The sequence below is a fragment of the Pediculus humanus genome, genomic scaffold, assembly GCF_000006295.1.
Source record: "Pediculus humanus corporis 1103172108220 genomic scaffold, whole genome shotgun sequence".
NCBI lineage: Eukaryota > Metazoa > Arthropoda > Insecta > Psocodea > Pediculidae > Pediculus > Pediculus humanus.
The window spans coordinates 189,904-211,474 of NW_002987790.1; the positions used below are offsets into that span (position 1 = coordinate 189,904).

The 21,571-nt window shown below is 34.4% G+C and overlaps 1 protein-coding gene across 1 annotated transcript; it reads left to right on the forward strand.

Annotated features, from left to right (window-relative positions):
- Positions 1-564: 564 nt before the first annotated feature.
- Phum_PHUM449100 (low-density lipoprotein receptor, putative) lies at positions 565-20,216 on the forward strand (the record flags this gene model as incomplete). Its single annotated transcript, XM_002429676.1, has 64 exons — positions 565-655; positions 1,133-1,255; positions 1,323-1,574; positions 1,671-1,905; positions 1,989-2,142; positions 2,238-2,392; positions 2,476-2,808; positions 2,885-3,118; positions 3,391-3,604; positions 3,693-3,885; positions 3,984-4,123; positions 4,192-4,321; positions 4,399-4,570; positions 4,659-4,738; positions 4,820-4,962; positions 5,037-5,304; positions 5,393-5,575; positions 5,644-5,889; positions 5,966-6,166; positions 6,240-6,444; positions 6,523-6,693; positions 6,768-6,931; positions 7,008-7,223; positions 7,300-7,530; positions 7,615-7,733; positions 7,840-8,020; positions 8,107-8,349; positions 8,426-8,599; positions 8,687-8,977; positions 9,055-9,320; positions 9,411-9,559; positions 9,650-9,894; positions 9,968-10,201; positions 10,281-10,515; positions 10,600-10,804; positions 10,889-11,078; positions 11,182-11,469; positions 11,554-11,668; positions 11,765-11,880; positions 11,959-12,129; positions 12,222-12,461; positions 12,548-12,741; positions 12,824-13,004; positions 13,077-13,266; positions 13,353-13,546; positions 13,628-13,830; positions 13,928-14,115; positions 14,195-14,579; positions 14,654-14,884; positions 14,958-15,175; positions 15,251-15,476; positions 15,560-15,704; positions 15,780-15,946; positions 16,056-16,223; positions 16,307-16,489; positions 16,588-18,234; positions 18,319-18,478; positions 18,573-18,761; positions 18,868-19,100; positions 19,185-19,354; positions 19,443-19,559; positions 19,630-19,815; positions 19,898-20,018; positions 20,097-20,216. The coding sequence occupies 64 exons, from the start codon at positions 565-567 to the stop codon at positions 20,214-20,216; spliced, it is 13,812 nt and encodes a 4,603-aa protein (XP_002429721.1).
- Between the last annotated feature and the right edge of the window lie 1,355 nt (positions 20,217-21,571).

Here is a 21,571-nt window from a genome sequence, read left to right on the forward strand (position 1 = left end):
TTTTATTATTTATCCGATGAAAATGAAAGTAAAAGTAATCGTTCACGAGGAAAAAGTAACGGAAAAGGAAGTCGTTAATTATCGTTTATATTCGTCGAAGAATCTCGAACGAATATAGCATTAAATATCCACTGAACCCAATAATAACGATTATTATTATTATTAATATTGATAAAAAAATTTTAATGACACCGATTACGGGAGAAACGTTGACGTAAATATCTATGCTATAGTTTGTAAATAAAAAACAAAACTAATCGTAAAGAAATTAAAACCTTCTCCCCCCCCCAAAAAAAAAAAATGATATCGATGATGATGATAACAACCTTATACAAATAATAATAAATTTATTTTAAAAAAATTTCAGTTGAAACAACGACGGTGGCGACGGGGACGACGGGGACGACGACGACGACGTCACCATCATGTCCAGAATATTTATTTCAATGTCCGGAAACGTTGAAATGCATAGAATTTTCAAAGCTTTGTGATAAGGAAAATGATTGCGGTGATTACGGAGATGAAAGTTTGTTTTGTTTGTACAAAACGAAATCTTGTTCCACGATGAAATGCCCATATAAATGCACAATGTCTCCGTCGGGTCCGCAATGCTATTGCGAGAAAGGGCTCAAATATGTAAATAACAGTTGCATAGGTGAGTCGTGAATTAATGCAAACGTTTTAAATTTATCATTGTTAACATTATTATTATTATCATTATCATTATCATTATCAATTGTTTCCTGTCTTCGAAAGAAAAATTAATTACGTTCCGACGTAAAGTCAAAAATGTTTTGTCAGTATCATTTAACATTTAAATCTATCAATTTTAAATTATCAGTAGTAATCAATGTGACAGTGACGTCAATTTGTTTTACAAGTAGTAGTAGTAGGAGTAGTAGGAGTAGGAGTAGAAGTAGGAGTAGGAGTATCAGTTGTTACCCTCATCCTTCTAAAAAGATATATTTGTTTAAAAAAAAAAGGAAACAAATTGAAAAATGATAAATGATTCTCACTGTTGACGTTTTCAACTAACGACGAAACCGGAAATGGCTACTAAAAGTTAAATGCTAATTATTATTATTATTATTATTTTGTTCGTGTAAACAAATCCCGTTCGTTTTTTTTTTAGATCTCGATGAATGCGAAATTGAAGGTTCGTGTGATCAAATCTGTCGCAATACTCAAGGTTCATTTTCTTGTTCTTGTGTCAACGGTTATACAGAACGTGGCGTTCGATGTTTTGCTCAAAACGGTAGGTTTTGAATGAATGAATGAATGAACGAACGTAATAATAATAATAATTTATTTATTCATTCCAGTTCCTCCGGAGGAACCGCCATCATTGTTATACAGTAGTAGTTCCGATATCGGTTTAATATATTTAAACGGAAGTTTCGTTTCCAAAAGCACAAATCTCAACGTTCAAACTTTATCCCTGGATTTCGATCACAGGAACAGGAGCGTTTGTTACGTTCGTCGAAATTCTACGAATCCCAGTTTTAAATGCGTCAGCTTGGATAATTTCGAAAAGAGTTGGGATTTACCCAAATCCATAATGTTTCCATTACATTGTACGGTTTTTTTTTTTTAATTTCGTTATGTCCTAAATTTAAATTTAAATTTTTGATTTGTTCTAATGAAAAAAAAATTATTTGTAAATTTTCCAGCAAAAACTCATTTAGTGTTAGACTGGCTGACGGGAAATTGGTATTTCTTGGACGATTCGAGAGAAATGATTTTCCTTTGTAACTCGACTCTCAAATCGTGCACAATCATATGCGACAGTGATTTGAGTCGTCCGAAAGGGATAACGTTGGATCCCACGAAAGGATTTTTATTTTTTACAAAATGGAGCGACGATGCAGCCGTGTTAGAAAGAGCGTTGCTCGATGGTACCCAAAGGTAAATAGCGGTTTTGCAAGTTTAAACTTTTTTTGTTTTCTTCTTCTTCTTCTTCTTCTACTCATTCCATAATGCATTTCCAGGTTAGTGTTAGTCGACAAAAAAATAGTTTATCCATACGGTTTAACCGTTGATTTTCCTAGCGAGCACATATACTGGGTCGATACGTATCTCGACGTCATAGAACGTATCGATTACGATGGAAAAAATAGAAAAGTCATTAGAAAAGGAGTTCCAGTAAGTCTTTGTTTTTTCCCCAATTCGAATTAATTTCTTTTCTTCGTCTCGACAGAGTGGATGTGCATTATATATTATTATTTTGTTTATATCAGGTACAAAACCTTTACGACATAACAGTTTTCGAAAACGATTTATTCGTTACCAGCTGGAGAAATTTTACGATAATACGTTTAAATAAATTCAATTCGAATGACTACGAAACGATAGGAAATTTCAGTCGTCCGTTTTCCATACATGCGGTCCACAGGTACAAAATCAACAACGCGAAATATTATTGTTTCGAAAGCCTTTGGAAACTTTAAAAATTTGTTTTCTTTTTTTTTGCGCCAGGCAAAGACAACCCATCGTTAATCATCCATGCACGGTTAATAACGGTGGATGCCAACATATTTGCGTGCCATCATATCACAAAGGCGTTCCAATCGCTCAGTGTTTATGTCAAACGGGTTATCACGAGGTTAAAGGTCGTTGCCTAATAAAACCTCCGTCGACTTTTATAGTTTACGGAAAAGCTCGGCCGCCCATGATTAAAGGAATCGCGGAAAGTTCAAATCCGAAGCTTTCGACTTATTTCACGGAAGTCATGATGCCCATATTGAATGTCACGAGACCTAATTCTATCGATTTCGACGTTAAAAATGAATACATTTATTTTTCCGACACGTGAGCATCCAATCAAATTCCTTGAGGATGAATTTTCCATATCAAAACAAGTCTTAATTTTTTTTTTAAATTGTAGGCATAGCATAGAAAGGCAACACATCAACGGTTCGAAAAGAGAAGTCGTCGTTAGTAAAGGATTGATTTACGTCGAGGGCATAGCATTCGATTATTTGGGACATAACATATATTGGGCCGACGAAGGATCGGCCGTGATAAAAGTGGCCAAAGTTAGTAATTCGACCATAGTCAAAACGATCGTGTCTGGAAATTTATTCCAGCCGAGATCGTTGGCCATAGATCATAAGCACAGGTGGTTATTTTACTTTTTTTTTTGAATTTCTCCAAAAATTTAAAAAATCGTAAAACTTATTTCTTAAAAAACGTTTTTAATTTACAGTTTTGCCGAATCCTGAAAAATTTCCCCACGGAAAAAATTGTTGACTTTCCAAAGGAATTTTCCCGAAGCCTTTTAAATTTTCCGTTCCTAAATGTAAAAAAAAAAAAACAATTCAAAAATTTATTTTGTTTGTTTCCTTTTTCCTTTTTTTCCTTATTACATTTGTGTTATATTTTTTGTTCCAGAAACCTATATTGGGCTGATTGGACACCGATGGTTCACAAAATCGGAAAAATAGAAAGAGCTTTGTTGAACGGTGACGAAAGAGAGGTTTTCATTTCGGAAAATACACTTTGGCCAAGCGGTTTAACATTTGATTTTACAAACGATGTTTTATATTGGTGCGATGCATTTTTAGAAGTCATTGAAAGAATCAATTTGGATCGAACGGGGAGAAGAGTACTGCTTAAAATTTATATAAATTTATTCGATGTTTTTTCCGTTTCGAATTGAAATTAAAATAATAATAATAATACTTTTTTTTCAGAAAATATTTTCAGACTTGAAAACGGATCATCCGTACGGATTGGCATACCATAATAATTTTCTTTACTGGACGGAATTTCAAAAAGGTTCCATAAATCGTTTACACTTGACGAAAAATATGACGAAAGAAATTTTAGCATCGGAAAAATACATGTTGTTCGAAGTTAAAATATACGATAAGAATTCGCAAAACGGTAATGAAAATTTTTTTATTGTTTTACTCCAATTTGTATAATTATTTCTCTCTCTCTCTTTCCAACTTGTATCCTTTTCTCTCTCTCTCTCTCTTCAGAAACGAGTGATTGTTCCGTTAGAAATGGCGATTGCGAAGAATTATGCTTTTCTTTACCGAATAAAATACAATGTTCTTGTTCCGATAATTACACTATGAAAAATGGAAAATGCGTACCTGATGTTTCCACAACTTCAAGAGTAAGTATTCAAGTTTTTTTTTATTTTAACGATCGTCAAAGACTGTCAATGATTCCTTTTTTATCCAGGTTTTACCAAAATGCAAAGAAACTGAATTTCAATGTTTGGACAGTCATCGTTGCGTAAATCGTAAATTTATTTGCGATGGAGAAAAAGATTGCGGTGATGGTTCCGATGAAGATCCCAAAGGTGTTTGCGGTGAGTCCTCCTTTTCAATTCTTTTTATTCGGGATTTGATTTTTCCGACTTTATCGTTATCGTCTTTCCATTTCCAGCCGTAAGATCTTGTAACGATGATGAATTCAAATGTGACGGTAATCGGTGCATTAAAAGTTTTTGGGCTTGCGACGGTGATCGGGATTGCGTCGACGGTTCGGATGAATCACCGGAAAGATGTAAAAATACGACGTGTAATTCATCGCAATTCTTATGCGAAATTACCGGACGGTATGATATTTCTCCTCCCCTCTTCCTCCCTCTCCCTCCACATTTGGAGCATTGTAATGCGTGAACGTTGTTTTATTTTTACTTGCAGTTGCATTCCTTACTCGTGGACATGCGATTCTGATTTTGATTGCGGTGAAAATGATACGTCTGATGAACATGCTAATTGTAGTACGTATCATTTTTTTTTTTTTTTTTTTACGAATGAAATAATAATAATAATAATTATTATTATTATTATTATATTTTCAGAGGGATCCGAATGCTTGGCCAACGAATTTGTTTGCGGCGACGTTCATTGCGTTCCCGTCGAATTTGTTTGCGACGGGGATAACGATTGTCGCGATGGAAGCGATGAAAAAAGCTGTGGGGAAATTTGCGGAAACAGTTCGGAAGTAAGAGTTAAATTTAGTACCGTCAAGGTATTATTTAAAAATTAAAATTTTTATGCTTTTAATGTAAATTTTAGATTTATTGTCCCGCCGAAGGTATATGTCTTCCGCTGTCGAAAAAATGTAACGGAGTGATCGATTGTTCGGACGAGTCGGACGAACAGAAGTGCGAAAACGGAGGAGATCAAAAATCGAAAACCGTTAATCGACCCGCGAACGGTTTTGCCGTTTTTTGCAGTTCTCACGAATTCAAATGTTGGAATAATATCGAATGCGTTCGTAAAAATTTCGTTTGCGATGGAAGAAATGATTGTTTGGACGGGTCGGATGAAAAAAATTGCACGGGTTTGTGCGAACGCATTTTTTCGCCCCCCGCGATACCTAATGATTTTTCTTTTGTTAATTTATCGAGAAAATAATTTTTTTTTTTTAGAAATTCACAACTGCACCGAAAGCGGAACTTGTTTTATAACCCCACCTACTCCCACGCCTTCCTTTGAATGCGAACAACCTTCACACAGACTTTGCGACAACGGGACTAAATGTATAAAAGTCTCACAGTTGTGCGATAATAAAAAAGATTGCTCGGATGGATCGGATGAAGGATTACGTTGCGGTTTGTGTTTTCAAAGAATTATTATCATTATCATTATTATTATTATTAAAGGTAAATTTCATTTACAGAAGAGCAACTGTGTTCGTTTACGTCGCACTGTAGTCATTATTGTCAGAACGCGCCCAACGGATTCGTTTGTTACTGTCCAAAAGGCCTGCATTTGCAACCCGATTCCACGACTTGTTCGGAATCTCACCCCTGCGAATCCTGGGGAGTTTGTTCGCAATATTGCATACCTCTTAAAAACAAACATAAATGCAAATGCGAAGATGATCATTTGCTTCAACCCGATGGTTTTACGTGCAAAAGCAAAGGTAAAAAGTTTTCGTCGTGTCATTATTTAAGTCAAAAAAGTTAACTAATTGTATTATTATTATTATTATTATTTAGACGGAGCCATTCCTCAAGTTATATTTTCAAATCGTCACGAATTACGAGGAGTCGAACTTAGAAATTTTACCGTCAAAGCTTTAATATCGAGTTTAAAAAATACGATAGCTCTCGATTTCTATCATACGAAAGCAGCCGACATGATATATTGGACGGATGTGGTAGATGATAAGATTTACAGAGGAACTTTGATAGGAGGATGTAAGTTTTCCAATATGTCTACAAATTTACTTATTGCAATAGATAATAATAATAATAAAACAAATGTTTACAGCTCTAACAAATATAGAGGTTGTTGTGCAAACTGGTTTGGCAACCGCGGAAGGTTTAGCAGTCGATTGGATAGGAGAAAATCTTTACTGGGTCGAAAGTAATTTGGATCAAATAGAAGTAGCAAAACTTAATGGATCCTTCAGAAAGACTTTGATCGCCGGAGATATGGATTCTCCGAGAGCGATAGCTTTGGATCCTAGAGATGGGTTCGTATTATGGCTTCATTTGTTCTTTTTTTTTTGGTGGGTTGATGTTTTGAAATGAATTTTAAATGTACGTTTCAGGTACCTTTTTTGGTCTGATTGGGATGCTCACGCTCCAAGAATAGAAAGATGTTCCATGTCGGGAACCAATAGGAAAAGAGTTTTACGTGTCGATCAAATAACGGATGGAGCATGGCCCAACGGATTAACATTGGATTACGTTCTCAGACGGATTTACTGGATCGATGCGAGGTATTTGAAAATGCCGTTTAGGGTTATGGAGAATTGAAAAAATTTTGTTTACACACCGTTAATAAATATTATAGATCTGATTCGATTCACACAACGACGTACGATGGACTTATGCACAAAGAAGTCATACGAGGTCACGAAACTCTTAGTCATCCGTTCGCTATTGCCATATTTGAAAATTATGTTTATTGGACGGATTGGAGATCCAATTCTGTTATTCGGGCCAATAAATGGAATGGTATGCAAAAGAGAAAAATCTCGTTTAGAACGTTCGTATTTTTTAAAGTAAAGATTTTTTAAAATTTTTTTGACAGGTTCGGATTTGCACATTATACAAAGAACATTAACTCAACCGTTTGATATACAAATATTACATCCGAGTCGGCAACCCCGCGACGTTAATAGACCCTCACCATGTGAAAAAAACAATGGCGGATGCAGTCATCTCTGTTTGATAAATATTAATAATACCTATACTTGCGATTGTCCGCACGTGATGAGGTTATCATCGGACAACAAAACCTGCATTGGTTAGTTTCTTATTATTGAGCATCGTCTGCTTTTCGTCAAAAGATTCGAAAGGTTTAAACTTTCCTATGTTTTCAGTTGTCAACGAGAGAATAGTTTTGTTTTCAAGAGCCAACGAAATTCGGGGAGTCGATTTGACATCCGCTTATTATCACACGATTCCTACAATAAATGTTCCACACGCGATAACACCGGCAACCATCGATTTCGATGCCGCGAATAAAAAAATTTATTGGGCCGACGTACAAATGAACGAAGTGAAAACGTCCAATTTAATTGGGGGCCCTGCGGAAACTATAATAGACAGCGGTAAGCGAATTGAATTGTTTTAATCGAACCTGAAAAATTACAATTCTTACGGTTTTTCAAATTTTTTTTTTTTTTTTTAAATAGGAATAGAACATCCCAACGGTTTAGCCATTGATTGGATTTCCGGTAATTTATTTGTGACGTCTTCGGGAGCGGGAGAAAATCACATTTCGGTTTGCAATTTAAAAGGAGAATTCATAACCGTGGCAAGTATTTTTTTTTTTTTAAATCTCAAATAAGAAATCAATTTTTTTTTTTTTTTCCAAAAAAAAATATTATTTTTAAAGTTTTAACTTCTTTGCACGACAGATTATAAACGGAAGTAATCTATTTCAAGTTCGATCTCTATCTTTAAACCCGGTAAATGGTACCCTTTATTGGTCTTCCGTTAAAAATGATCTTCACATTATCGAACAGAGTAGAATGGATGGTTTCGATAGGGTGATTTTGGTATCTCAGCGCGATCAACCCTCTCTACATTCTCCCCAAAGTAAGCTTAACGATTTAAATTTATTTTTAACCGGTGATTACCGATCATTCACATTCCAGTAAATCGAATTTTTTTTTTTTTTCCAGGTTTAGTTTTTGATTTAGCGACGGATAGACTTTATTGGGTCAACATAGAATCGAGTTCGATTCAATACTACGATTTTGTTAACAACTCGGTTAAATTATTGATATTACGTGGGAATGCAGCTCGGCCGACATCCGTGGTACCCTATTTCGGATCCATCTACTACTCGGATCAAGAAGATCAAGCTATTCACAAAGCCGACATGACTACCGGGGGAAACGATACGGTGTTAAGAAACAACACGGGTATTTATTAACCACCGTTATTTATTATTTTAAAATGTTATCATCGCTCACGACATGTTTTTTCTTCCACCCTAAGGAAATATACTATCTATCAGAATCTACGATCCTAAACTTCAAACGGGTACCAACGCTTGCACAAACGATAAAGAACCCTGTCAGCATTTGTGTCTGCCGATTTCAAAAACGGAAAGAGTTTGTAAATGCGCCACCGGTTATTTTGTCGATGTGAATAATCCGACCAAATGCAAAGGTATCCATGAAGTTGAAAAAATCGTTTAGTGATATACTAATGGTCGTCGTTACCGTCGCATTGATATAAATTATAATCAAATTATAGGCATCGAAGAATTTATTATATATTCCATCAATTGGGAAGTAAAAGGATTGGCTCTACCACCCGGTGACAATTACACAAAAGTTTTGGGACCCTTATCGCGCGTATCCATGGCCACGAATTTGGGATTTTTATACGACAAAGAACTAATATTTTGGGGTGACAGCGATCAGGGAAAAATCACAAAGATAAAAAGGGATGGTACGAATAGAGAAACGGTCATCGAACGGTATGAAACAATGGAAAACACGGGGAGCGATTTCGTGACAGGTTTAGCCATCGATTGGATAGCAGGTGAATTTAAATTTCTCCTATCGTTTGTAGTAAAAAGTTTATGAGTGTCATTTCATTTAAATCCTTAAATTTTTCAGAAAATATTTATTGGACTGATCCTAAATTAAACGTGATCGAAGTGTCTAGATTGAATGGTTCAAACAGGTTTGTTGTCATTTCCGACGGAATAAGCAAACCGGGAGGTATCGCGGTCGATCCAGTCGTAGGAAAACTATTTTGGGCGGTAAATGGAAAATCGCCGAGGATCGAATGTAGCGCACTCGACGGTAGTAATAGAATGGTTTTAGTGAACGATACGAGTGGTTCCATAAGTACCATAAACGATATAGCACTCGACTTGGAGGTGAGTGGGATTTGAAATTTTCTATCCGAAAGTAAAGTAATTAAAAAACCAAAGTACATTTAATACTGTAATTTTCATTTTTATTATTAGACTAAACATTTGTACTGGTGTGATTCGGCACTCGATAAAATAGAAAGGGTTAAATACGATGGGTCCGAAAGGACTCTTTTGCTAGACCACTCATTGGATAACCCTCAAGCGTTTACCGTTTACAATAAACACTTGTATTGGATTGACACGTAAGAATATGCTTGTCCTTAAGAAATTAATTCATTCGGTGAAATAATTCAAAAAATTGAGTTTTTTTTTTTTCGAAATTAAATTTTTAGGACTCATTTGAGAGGAAGTATAAAATTTGCACCCCTAAGCAACCTGTCCGATTACACGGTTCTCCTTCAAGGAGTCGGTGATTCGTTAAAAGACATCGAAATATTTTCAAAAGCTAAACAAATGGGTGTGAATCCTTGTAAATTCAACAACGGGGGTTGTGCCGAATTGTGTTTGTTTAACGGAACTCATCCCGTTTGTAAATGTGCTCACGGTCAAGTAGCCAAAGATCAGAAAAATTGTGAAGGTCACACAAGTTTTTAAAAAATTTCATTTTAATATGAGGAATTTTTCAAAAATGAAATTTTTTATCGTTTTAGATTACAACAGTTTCATTATGTACTCGAGAGTGATACGAATAGATTCGATACACATAAGCGATAAAAATAATTTAAATGCTCCTTTTCCATCGATTCAAAATAAAGAACTCATGAGAAACGCCATTGGTCTTTCATACGATTATCAAAGGTCTTTGCTTTTTTACTCGGATATACAACGTGGCAGCATAAACGCCGTGTATTTTAACGGAACCAATCATACCGTTTTAATTGATCGTTAGTTATTGTGTCGTGTACTACTAATAATAATAATAATAAAGGATTAATAAGGAATAAAGGATAATAATAATTTTAGGTCAGGGTTCCGTGGAAGGATTATCATACGAATCATACGGACAAACTCTCTACTGGACTTGTAATAATGAAGCAACAATTTCCAGAATGAATCTCTCGCAACTTATCCCACACATAGAACCGTACAATTCGAATACAACGAAATCGTCTAAAATCGAATTGTCCAAAGTTGAAATCGTCGTTAATTTAGAAAAAGAAGATAAACCAAGAGGAATCGTTACCGACAGTTGTAACTCGTACGTAAAATGATGATGATGATGATGAGTTTTCAAATTTTTTTTGTTTAATCGTGAAGAAATTCGAAATGATTTTTTTTTTAGACGAATATTTTGGACGAATTGGAATCATCAAGCACCGTCAATTCAAAGATCATTTTTAAACGGATACATGGTTCAATCGATAATAAAAACAAATATAAGAATGCCCAATGCTATAACGTTAGATTTTATGGCAATGAAATTGTACTGGAGCGATGCTAGACTGGATAAAATCGAACGTTGTGAAACAGATGGAACTAATCGAGTTGTGGGTTTTGTTGTTGTTTTTCTCTCAAGTAGTCAGTCATCGATAATAATAATATTCACTTACCTTAAAAATTTTTTTGTAAAGGTTCTCAGTAATACATCTCCTCAACATCCTTTTGACATGGCCGTCCATGGTAATTACTTATTTTGGACGGATTGGGTACTCCATGCGGTAGTCAGAGCGAATAAGTTAACCGGAGAAGACGTTCATTATTTGAGAAAAGACATTCCTCGACCGATGGGAATAGTTGCCGTTCACGACGACACTGCAAAATGTAAAATATAACATTAATTTTTGGCTATATATACTTACCTTTGTTTGAAATGAACCACGTGAAGCTTAACGTCTGTAAAAAAAATTATTTATTTATTTTAAAGGTCATAATAATCCTTGTCTGATTGCTAACGGAGGTTGCGAAGACAAATGCAATTTGGATGCAAGCGGATTCGTTATTTGTTCTTGTTTTTCCGGCAGAGAAGTGTTAGCTCATAATCCGAAAAGATGCGTGGAAGCCGTGGTTGATGTTTACGAAAATGGTACTTGCGATGAAAATGGAAAACATTTTAAATGTTCTTCTCACGGAACGTGCATACCCTTCGAACTCACTTGCGATGATGTAAAACATTGCGAAGATGGAAGCGATGAATTTATAACTTATTGCGGAGGTTAGCACTTAGTCAGTGATGGTAGTTTTTTGTGGTAAAGATCAAAAAAAATTTTTTTTAATAATTATTTTATTGTTTTTTAAGCTTCCAGAGTTTGTCACGAAGGTTACTATAAATGTGCCAACAACAGGTGTATTCCTAATGCGAGCGTCTGTGATTTAATCAACGATTGTGGTGATAATAGCGATGAATACGAAAAGTAAGAAATAGAACAACAACAAAAACAATATCAATATGTTTTTACGTAAAAACTAATTTGTTTTTTTTTCTCTTTTCTCCTCCTTCCCCCCTCAAGTTGCTCCTGCTCAAAACAAGATCAATTTAAGTGTGCCAATGGTCAATGCATAAGTAAAAATTATAGATGCGATATGGAATCAGATTGTAGGGATGCCAGTGATGAAATAGGATGTCGTAAGTTTGAAATATTTATTTATTTATTGGAATATTCAATTGCTTTTATCTTTAAAAAAAATTTTTTTCTTATGCCAGCACCTCACGAGTGTTTGGGTATTCCAAATTTGGGTTTGAATTTAAATTCTTCGAAACAGTGGATTCCTTGTAATTATACGACAGCATGTATTTTAAGCTCTTGGATTTGCGACGGTCAAAATGATTGCTGGGATAATTCCGATGAAGAAAATTGTACAAAAGAAGTAACCGGTAATTTAACCACGAGGAATATTATATATATTTATTTTATTGTTTTTTTAAATTTATTTTTTTTTTTTTGGAAAAAATTTATGTATGATCAGATAATAAATCCAAGGAATGCGGTGGTAAACAATTTAAATGTAACAACGGACAATGCATTAACATCACTTGGAGATGTGACGGTGATAATGATTGCGATGATGGTACCGACGAGCATAATTGTACTTATTCGTGTAGAAAAGATCAGTTCAAATGCGGACAGGGAGAATGCATTCCATTGACTTGGCAATGCGATTCGACTCCAGATTGTTCCGATCATTCCGATGAAGACACTAATTGTCGTACGTCCATCATTAAATAACGTTTAAAATGTTTTAAAAACTTGATTTTGAATTATTTATTATTATTATTATTGTTGTTGTTGTAGAAAATCGAACGTGTCCTTTATCTTATTTCAAATGTAATTCGACTGGAAGATGCATACCTAAAAAGTGGGTATGTGATAGCGAACCCGATTGCACCGACGGCTCCGACGAACAAGTAGATCAAGGATGTTCTCCTTCGAATCACACTTGCAGTTTGAATATGTTTCAATGTTTGAATCATCGTTGCATCGATGAGGTATGACAAATGTTTTTTGCGTCGTCTGCAGTCATCAAAACATTTTCCATTTCAATAATAATGATAAAAATTTTTGATTTAGGATTTGTACTGCGACGGAGACGATGATTGCGGAGACGGTTCCGACGAGCAAACCTCGTGTTTGCCCCTTTGTTCACCCGATCATTTCAGATGTAAAATCGGTTTGTGCATCAATAAATCCTTGATTTGCAACGGAGAAAATGATTGCATCGATAACAGTGACGAAGAATTGGCAGAATGCGGTAAAAAAAAATAAAATAAAATAAAACCGACGGCATTGAAAAAAAAAATTTTCATTTCGTTTTTCTTTTTAGCTAATAAGACTTTTGTGTGCAATCCGGAAACTCATTTCGAATGCCGAAATAAAATTTGCGTCGAAGAGTACCTCCTCTGTAATGGTCAGGATGATTGCGGAGACTTTTCCGACGAGATAAAATGTAATATTAACGAGTGTCATCAAGATCCTCCTCCTTGCAGTCACATTTGCATCGATAAAAAAGTAGGGTAAGTAAGCGTACACGCACAAAAATTTTTTGAAAATAATAATAATTATTATCATTAAAAATTTTTTTTATGTCTTTGCGTTTCAGGTTCGAGTGCAAGTGTAAAGAAGGTTTTAAAGTAAACGAAAATGACACGTCGCTGTGTCGAGATATTAACGAATGCGAATTGCCGGAAAAACCTTGTTCACAATTTTGTAGAAACACGTTGGGAAGTTTTGTGTGTTCCTGTGACGTAGGTTACGCATTGAAAGCCGATGGAAGGTCGTGTAAAGTCAATTCGAGTAAGACGAAAAAATTTGTCAAATTATTTCTTTGTTTTTTTTTTTTTTCTCATTAAATAAAATGGTGGAATGTGATTTCAGCGATCGAACCCAAACTCATATTCACAAATTTTCATTACATCAGAGAAATAAATTTCAACGGTCATGCAGCACTTTTGGCAAATAATTTGACGAACGCCGTCGCATTAGATTATGATTGGCTGGAACATTGTATTTATTGGTCTGACGTCACCGTATTAGGTTCGAGCATAAAACGATTTTGTTCCGATAATTCTTCCTATCAGGTATTGCAAAAAATTAAAAATTTCATTTTCATCTACTAAATTTTGAACTACAGCACTAATATTATTTTGCGATTATTAATTTTTTTTTTGTTGACAGATACTTCATTCTGCTTCTCTTCAAAATCCGGATGGATTAGCCGTCGATTGGGTGGGCCGGAATTTATATTGGTGCGATAAAGTTTTGGATACGATTGAAGTATCGAAATTGGACGGAAGGTACAGAAGAGTTTTAATCAACAAGAATCTACAAGAGCCGAGAGCGATTACGTTAAATCCAAGTGAAGGGTAATTTTAAACAAGCAAAAGAAAAATGAAAAGGAGTTGGTGGAAAAATCAAAATAAAAATTTTTTGTAAAATTTTCAGAGCCATGTATTGGACCGACTGGGGCGATAAACCTTTTATAGGAAAGGCCAACATGGATGGAACGAATTTCCGGTATCTCGTCAACGAATCTTTGGGTTGGCCAAATGCTTTGACGATATCATACGAAACGAAGGAATTGTTTTACGGGGATGCTCGACAGGATTACATTGCCATGTGCGATTTGGAGGGTAAAAATCGCAGGATTATTTTGAGTAGGAATTCAAATCCCGATGCCAAACTCCATCACATATTCGCCATGACAGTTTTCGAAGATTATTTGTATTGGACGGATTGGGAATTGAAAACTGTTGAAAGGTGTAATAAGTACAGTGGTAAAGATTGTAAAACTATGGTCAAATTAGTTCACCGTCCGATGGATGTACACGTAAATATCGAGACACGTGATATTTTATTATTATTTTTATAAAATTATTTCGTCCATTGTAATTTTTTTGTTAGGTTTATCATCCGTTTAGACAACCGCAGTTGGAACACAATCCTTGCGAAAACAATGGCAATTGTTCAACTTTGTGTCTTTTGACTGCGAATAATTCTCACGTGTGCATGTGCCCAGAAAATTTTATATTGGGTCCCGATAATTCATCTTGCATCGCAAATTGCACATCGTCTCATTTTGTTTGTAATTCTACTTATCAATGTATTCCTTTTTGGTGGCGATGCGACACTCAGGTAAATTAAGTTATTCACTCACCCACTTGCCCCACATAATAAAAAAATCTAATGTTATCTTTTTGATTTTTAGGAAGACTGTGCAGATGGATCCGACGAACCGGAACATTGTCCGGAATTCACTTGCTTGCCTGGACAATTTCAATGTAATAATTCTCGGTGTATTCATCCAATAGAAATTTGCGACGGTGAAACTGATTGTTTTGATGGCTCCGATGAAAGAGATTGTAATCAATACACTTGTATGAACACGCAGATTAAATGCAAAGGAAATGACACAATTCAAGACAGGTTTTTAAACAACTTCCAACATGTATGTGTAGTGTATAGTTTTTTTCCCCTAATAAATCCACGTTGGTATTTTAGATGTATTCCGAGTACCAAACGGTGTAATGGTGTTGTTGACTGTCCCGTTCATGGGGAAGATGAAGCCGATTGTCCCAATGAAACTTGTTCAGAAAATCAATTCACTTGCAATAATGGAAAATGTATTCCTCTTGTATGGCTATGTGATGAAGATGATGATTGTCAAGACAATTCCGATGAAGGAGAATATTGTGCCAAAAGAACTTGTCCGAGTGGTCATTTCAAAGTAATTTTTTTTTTTTTTTTTTGTTTTGAACTGTTTGTTTTTTATTATAAATTAAAAATTGTTTTTTTTTTTTTTTTTAAAAGTGTTCCAACGGTCGGTGTATTCCATCTTCGTGGAATTGTGATGGCGATGCCGATTGTCCAAACGGTGAAGATGAACCACCAGAATGTGCACACCATTCTTGTGAACCGTCTTATTTCAAATGTGCCAATTACCTTTGCATACCAGGTAAAAACCATCCGTTTGGTTTTAAAACTCCCAAAAATTTCTGATATTTACACGCAGTATGTTTGTTTGTGTCAGGACGATGGAGATGCGATTACGACAACGACTGTGGCGACAACTCGGATGAAATGAATTGCACGATGAGAAATTGTTCAGAATCAGAATTTAGATGCGGAAACGGAAAATGTATTCGTGGATTGTACAGATGCGATGGAGAATATAACTGTGAAGATCTCAGCGACGAAGTTAGTGAACTCAATTGCTTTGTGTCCTTCATTTAAAAAAAAAAATTTTTTTTAATTGAAATTTTTTCTTTCATTCTTTAATTATTTATTATTTTTTCTAATTTTCCAGCTTAATTGCAATGCTACGTGCTTACCAGGAGAACCTTGCTACAAATCCATCGGATGCAATTCATCAGATCCGAATTGCAAAGAAGAAGATGCTACCTGCGTAGGCTCAAACTGTACCGTTTCATGCTTACCCAATCAATTCTCATGCAAAAACAAACAGTGTATAGAGGTGACGTATAAATTTTTATTTTAATTTTCATCTATCAAACGAATTTAATTTTTTCATTAACAAAGCAAAAAAAAAATTTACAGAGTATTTGGAAATGCGACGGAGATCACGATTGTAGCGATGGATCTGATGAAGACCCTAAAATGTGTGCCGTTATGCCTTGCGAAATCGGACAACATAGATGCTCGAAAAATATTTGCATTAGTAAAAACTACCTATGTGACGGTCGAGACGATTGCGGAGACAATTCTGACGAAAACAAAGAGGTAAGTCATCGGCCATTTTGTTCTACAATTATCTCATTTTCAAAAAAAAAAAAAAAGAATAAATTTAATTTTCATGCTTTTTTTCCCTCCGTAATTAGTTTTGTTTGGCGGAAGGAATTTGTCCAGCCGATCAATTTCGGTGTGGCAATGGAGATTGCATATCTTTAAAATTAAGATGTGATGGATTCAATGATTGCGGCGATAATTCCGATGAAGGAAATTGTCAATTTTACACTTCGAAAAGATGCGCATTGGAAAACAAAAACTGTTCGGATTTAAATCAAAAAAAACATTATTGTTCTTTCGGTTCTTGTTCGCAAAAATGTATCGAGAAAAAAAATTCTTATTCTTGTCAATGTGAAAAAGGTTACACTCTCACGTTCGAAGAAACGAGCACTTCTAAAATGAAAGAAGGAACGAAAGAAAAATCGAAAAATTACAAACCGGGTTCATCCGATAAAAAAGATTCCAGGGGGCTCGAAAGCGAAAAAAAAGGAGAATTTTCCGATGTACATAAATCGTGTAAAGCAATGGGAAGTGAAGCTGGCCTAATAGTAATTAGAGATACCGATATGGCAGTGCTAAGCCCGTACAAAAGTCGTGGAAGCGAAAGACAATTAAATTTGGCAAAAACAAATTTGAAAATTAAAAACGTCGACGTTCTCTACAACGACAGTCAAATAACGGTTTTCTTTACCGACTACGTCAAAAAGACCATAATGAGAATGATTGTGAGTAAAGACGATTTAAACAATTCGAGATTGAAACGAGAAATCGTATCCCCGTCGGAATCCACTCCTTTACCACCAAACCCTTCGTGCGATTTAGAAAATATTTTACTAAAACAAAATGCTGATATTTTCGGAATGAAATACGCAGATTCGAAAAGAGAAATTAATTACGATTTTATCGAAGCGGAAAATTTAGCATTCAAAACGCAATACGATTACAAAATGAAAAAACAATTGAGATTTAAACGAGATTCGGACACTTTGAAATTAGTCGTCGGTGAACTTCACGATCCGAAAGGACTTGCTATCGATTGGGTCGTCGGTAGATTGTATTACATAGATAAAATACCAAATGAAAAATCCGCGTTTTTGATGGCATCCACATTGAATGGCCGTAAAAAGACGACAATTATAAAAACGAATTTGATCGAACCCATGGATTTAGCTCTCGAACCGAAAATGGCTCTACTCTTTTTCACGGATTGCAATTTGAAATTCCCAAAAATCGAACGGAGTTTCATGGACGGAAGTCATCGTAAATTAGTCGTGTCGAAGGATGTCGTTTGTCCGAGCGGAATAAGCATCGATTATCCATCGTCCGTTTTGTATTTTGTCGACACGAAGCTGAACACTTTGGAAAGTGTCGATTTCAACGGAGACAACAGAATGGTGGTAAAAGCTTTCAATAAGGACTCATTCAGACCGTACAAACTCGAGATATTTGAAGATTTCGCATATATTTCTTCGTATCAAAACGAAAACGTTTTGCGCATGAATAAATTTGGCCGCGGCGAAACGAAAAACGTCATTCAGGGAGTTCGAAATAGAATGTCGGATATCGTGATATTTCAGGAAAACAAACAGGAAAAAGGACTTTTAAATCCGTGTCCGATGGGTTCCTGTCACGAAAGTTCTTTGTGCGTCATCGGGTCTTCGAATACAAAAACTAACATAGTGAAAAAATCATGCTTGTGTCCGGACGGATTGCAAAAAACCGTTTTGGCAAATTCAACGGTAAGTAAATTACAATAATAATAATAATGATAATGGTCAAAAGTTTTCAAAATTTTCGTCTCTATAACTCTTTTACGATTATAGGTAATTTGCAAAATAATGGTTCCCGATAAAAAGTGCGATTTATTCTGTCACGAGGGTAAATGCGAAATGACGAGTGCCGGACCGAGATGCAAATGCAATCCCAATTACGAGGGTACCTTTTGTCAAAAATTTAAATGTTCTCAATACTGCAAAAATGGAGGTGAATATTTCAGATGATAGACTTCTTAATAATGATTAATTTTTTTTATCCAGTTTACGATAATCGATTTTTTCATTATTTAAAATAATTTTAGGCATTTGCGTGGAAGTAAATTCGAATAATCGACCAAATAAGGAATTAATATGTCACTGCGGTCCTGAGTTTACCGGAGAACGATGCGAAACACGTATCGAATTTTGTAAGGACCGGTGCCTTAACGGAGGACACTGTGTTAAATTTCCATCGGGAATACCCCATTGCGAATGTCCTCCCGGATTTATTGGTAATATATATATATATATATATATATAATGTTTTTTGAAAATTTTCGACTCGAGCGACGGGAGCGATGCTAACTTGTTAACGATTTATTATTCTTTCGCGTTTAGGTACCCGTTGCGAAAACTGCATTAATCTCCGTTGCGAAAATAATGGAATTTGCGTGAAAACAAACGGAGTCGAAGAGTGTTCGTGTCCGAGGGAATTCGTTGGTCCCACTTGTTCTAGATCGGTTTGTGAAAATTTCTGTGCTCGAGGAAATTGTACGATTATATCCGGAGAACCCGTTTGCAGTTGTCCTCCCGGTTACAGCGGCAAGAAATGTGATCGCGACGCTTGTCAAGTAAAATTAATTTTAAAAAATTTTCTTTTTTCTTCTTCTTCTTCTCATAACGATGAACTAACAATCAATCATTTTTCGATTTAGGGCTACTGTTTAAACAATGGTGTTTGTCGATTGAACGGTAGAAACGTTTATTGCGAGTGTCCTCCCGACAGAACAGGTCCAAAGTGTGAAACTTACGTTTCCAAATGCACTGACGCGTACTGCAGAAATGGTGGAACGTGTTACTCCAACGAAGGCAAAAAATTTTGCAGGTTAAATTTGAAATTAAATTCGTTTTACGAGAACATAGAAATTTTCTCAAATGATTTAAAAAAAAAAAAAAAATCGTTTTGATTTTAGATGTCCCGTGGGTTGGGGCGGTGCTACCTGTCAAGAATGGTTAAGTTGCGATCATTTTTGTTTCAACGGTGGAACTTGCGAGCACAGCGACAATCCTTCCATTTCCCGCGTATGCGCGTGAGTATAATTTTTCTTAAATATTTTCATAAGTTTTTTTTTTCATTTTCTAATTTGAATTATTTTTCAGTTGCGGACCGGATTTTACCGGTGTCCGATGCGAAACACCCGTGAGAGGTGCTCGAAATCTCGTCAACATTGATGATAATAAATCACCCAACACCATAACCGTAGGGATTTTGATCGCCGTCACCGTACTCCTACTCCTGTTGCTAATAATTGCTGGAGCTTATTTTGTAGTCGTGAAATTTCGACGGTAAAAATTTTCCACTTTCCCGTTTTCCTTCGTTCAATTTTTCCTTTTATCTATTAATACCATTTAAAATTTTTACTTTCAGAGGAGCTGCTTTTAGTCACGTGAGAATGACCGAAAACGTAGAAATAAGTAATCCTATGTATTTGAGAGGAGAAGACATGGACGAAACGGAAGATCCTCCCGAAACGAGTGGGGATGCAAAAGTAAAATTAACAAACCTAAATTGATTTCCCCTCCCCCTCCCCCTTATCTAACAAATATTGACGATATTTATTTTTCAGAATTCGAATAATTTTGCAAATCCCGTTTACGAATCATTGTACAGCGGAGGAGAAGAAAAAAAGACTTTATTAAGCGAATTACACGGGGAACCTCTACCATTGGATAACGAATGCGTGTAAGAAATGATAAACGCGACTGGAAAAATCGTACTCAGGTTATTAAATATTATTATTTAATGATTTTATTCGAATTATAATCTGATTATTATCATCATCATCATCATCATCGGTATCATTGAATTTCGTTTTTCAAAAACGTATCGTAAAGGTAATAATAATACTCAGTACGCACGACCCCCCCCTCTCTCTATTCTATTTTTTTTTTTAATTAGTTTTCAAAGCGAGTACATATTAAAATACACCCCCTGAGCTTCGTTAATTACATATTATTATTATTATTATTATTATTTGTATTGTTTTTTTTTAAATGGTAATAATAATAATTTTAAAGAGAATCGTTATTGATTACAATAATTTGAAACGAAATATAAACCTTATCTAGTCACGAGTATTATTAAAAAAAAAAAAAAATCGATTAATCGATACGTCATCGAAAAACATAATTTCCAATCACCGGCATTGTTGAAAACTAAATGGAAAATGTTAAGTTTGTTTAAAAACAATATAGAAAAATAATAATAATAATAATAATTTTAAAAAAACAATAAATCGTATGTAAATAAATATAAATAATTTTGTCTGTCCAAAGATTGTTCATTTATAGCAACGATCAAAATAAATAAATAAATAAAAAATCTTTTAGCTTGTAATTAATTATTTTTGTAATGATTAGTGTAACAGTACCCCAATTGAAAGTAATGGCGGTTGTAATGATAATAATAATAATAATAATAATTACAATTCATTTTATTCATATTGAATATTATGATAATAAAATTAAAGTTAAAAAAATTTTTTGTTATGGGCTCTGCATGTTTTTGTTTTTTTTTTTTTTTTTTTTTTTCAAAAGGTTGTGGGAAGAAAAAGTAAAAATAAAACAAAAAGGCAACTTTAAATATTATTCTGTTTTTGTTTAAAAGAAAAAGAAAAAGAAAGATTAATAAAAAAAAAAAAAAAAAAATTGTGATTAAAAATTATGTACTTTATCATTATTAATTTTTAAGAGGCCTTTCTAATTATGTAAAAATTATTAATATTATTATCTCTATCATTATTATTTGTGTATAATATAAAAATTTCAATTGTCTCTCTCTCTCTTTCTTTTTATCTAATTGTTAAAGTAATTACAAACAAAAAGCAGCTCTCTTTTAATTATTATTATTATTATTATTATTATTTTTTAGGTTAGTTTATAATAAATTTAAAAAAAATTTTTGTTAATAATAATAATTTTTTTTTTTTATAAAGAAAAATTTGATATAATATTTAAGGTGAATAATAATAATAATAATAATATTATTATTATTTAACAAATCTTGAATTATTTTAATTATTGATTGCAATCATTTTATGAA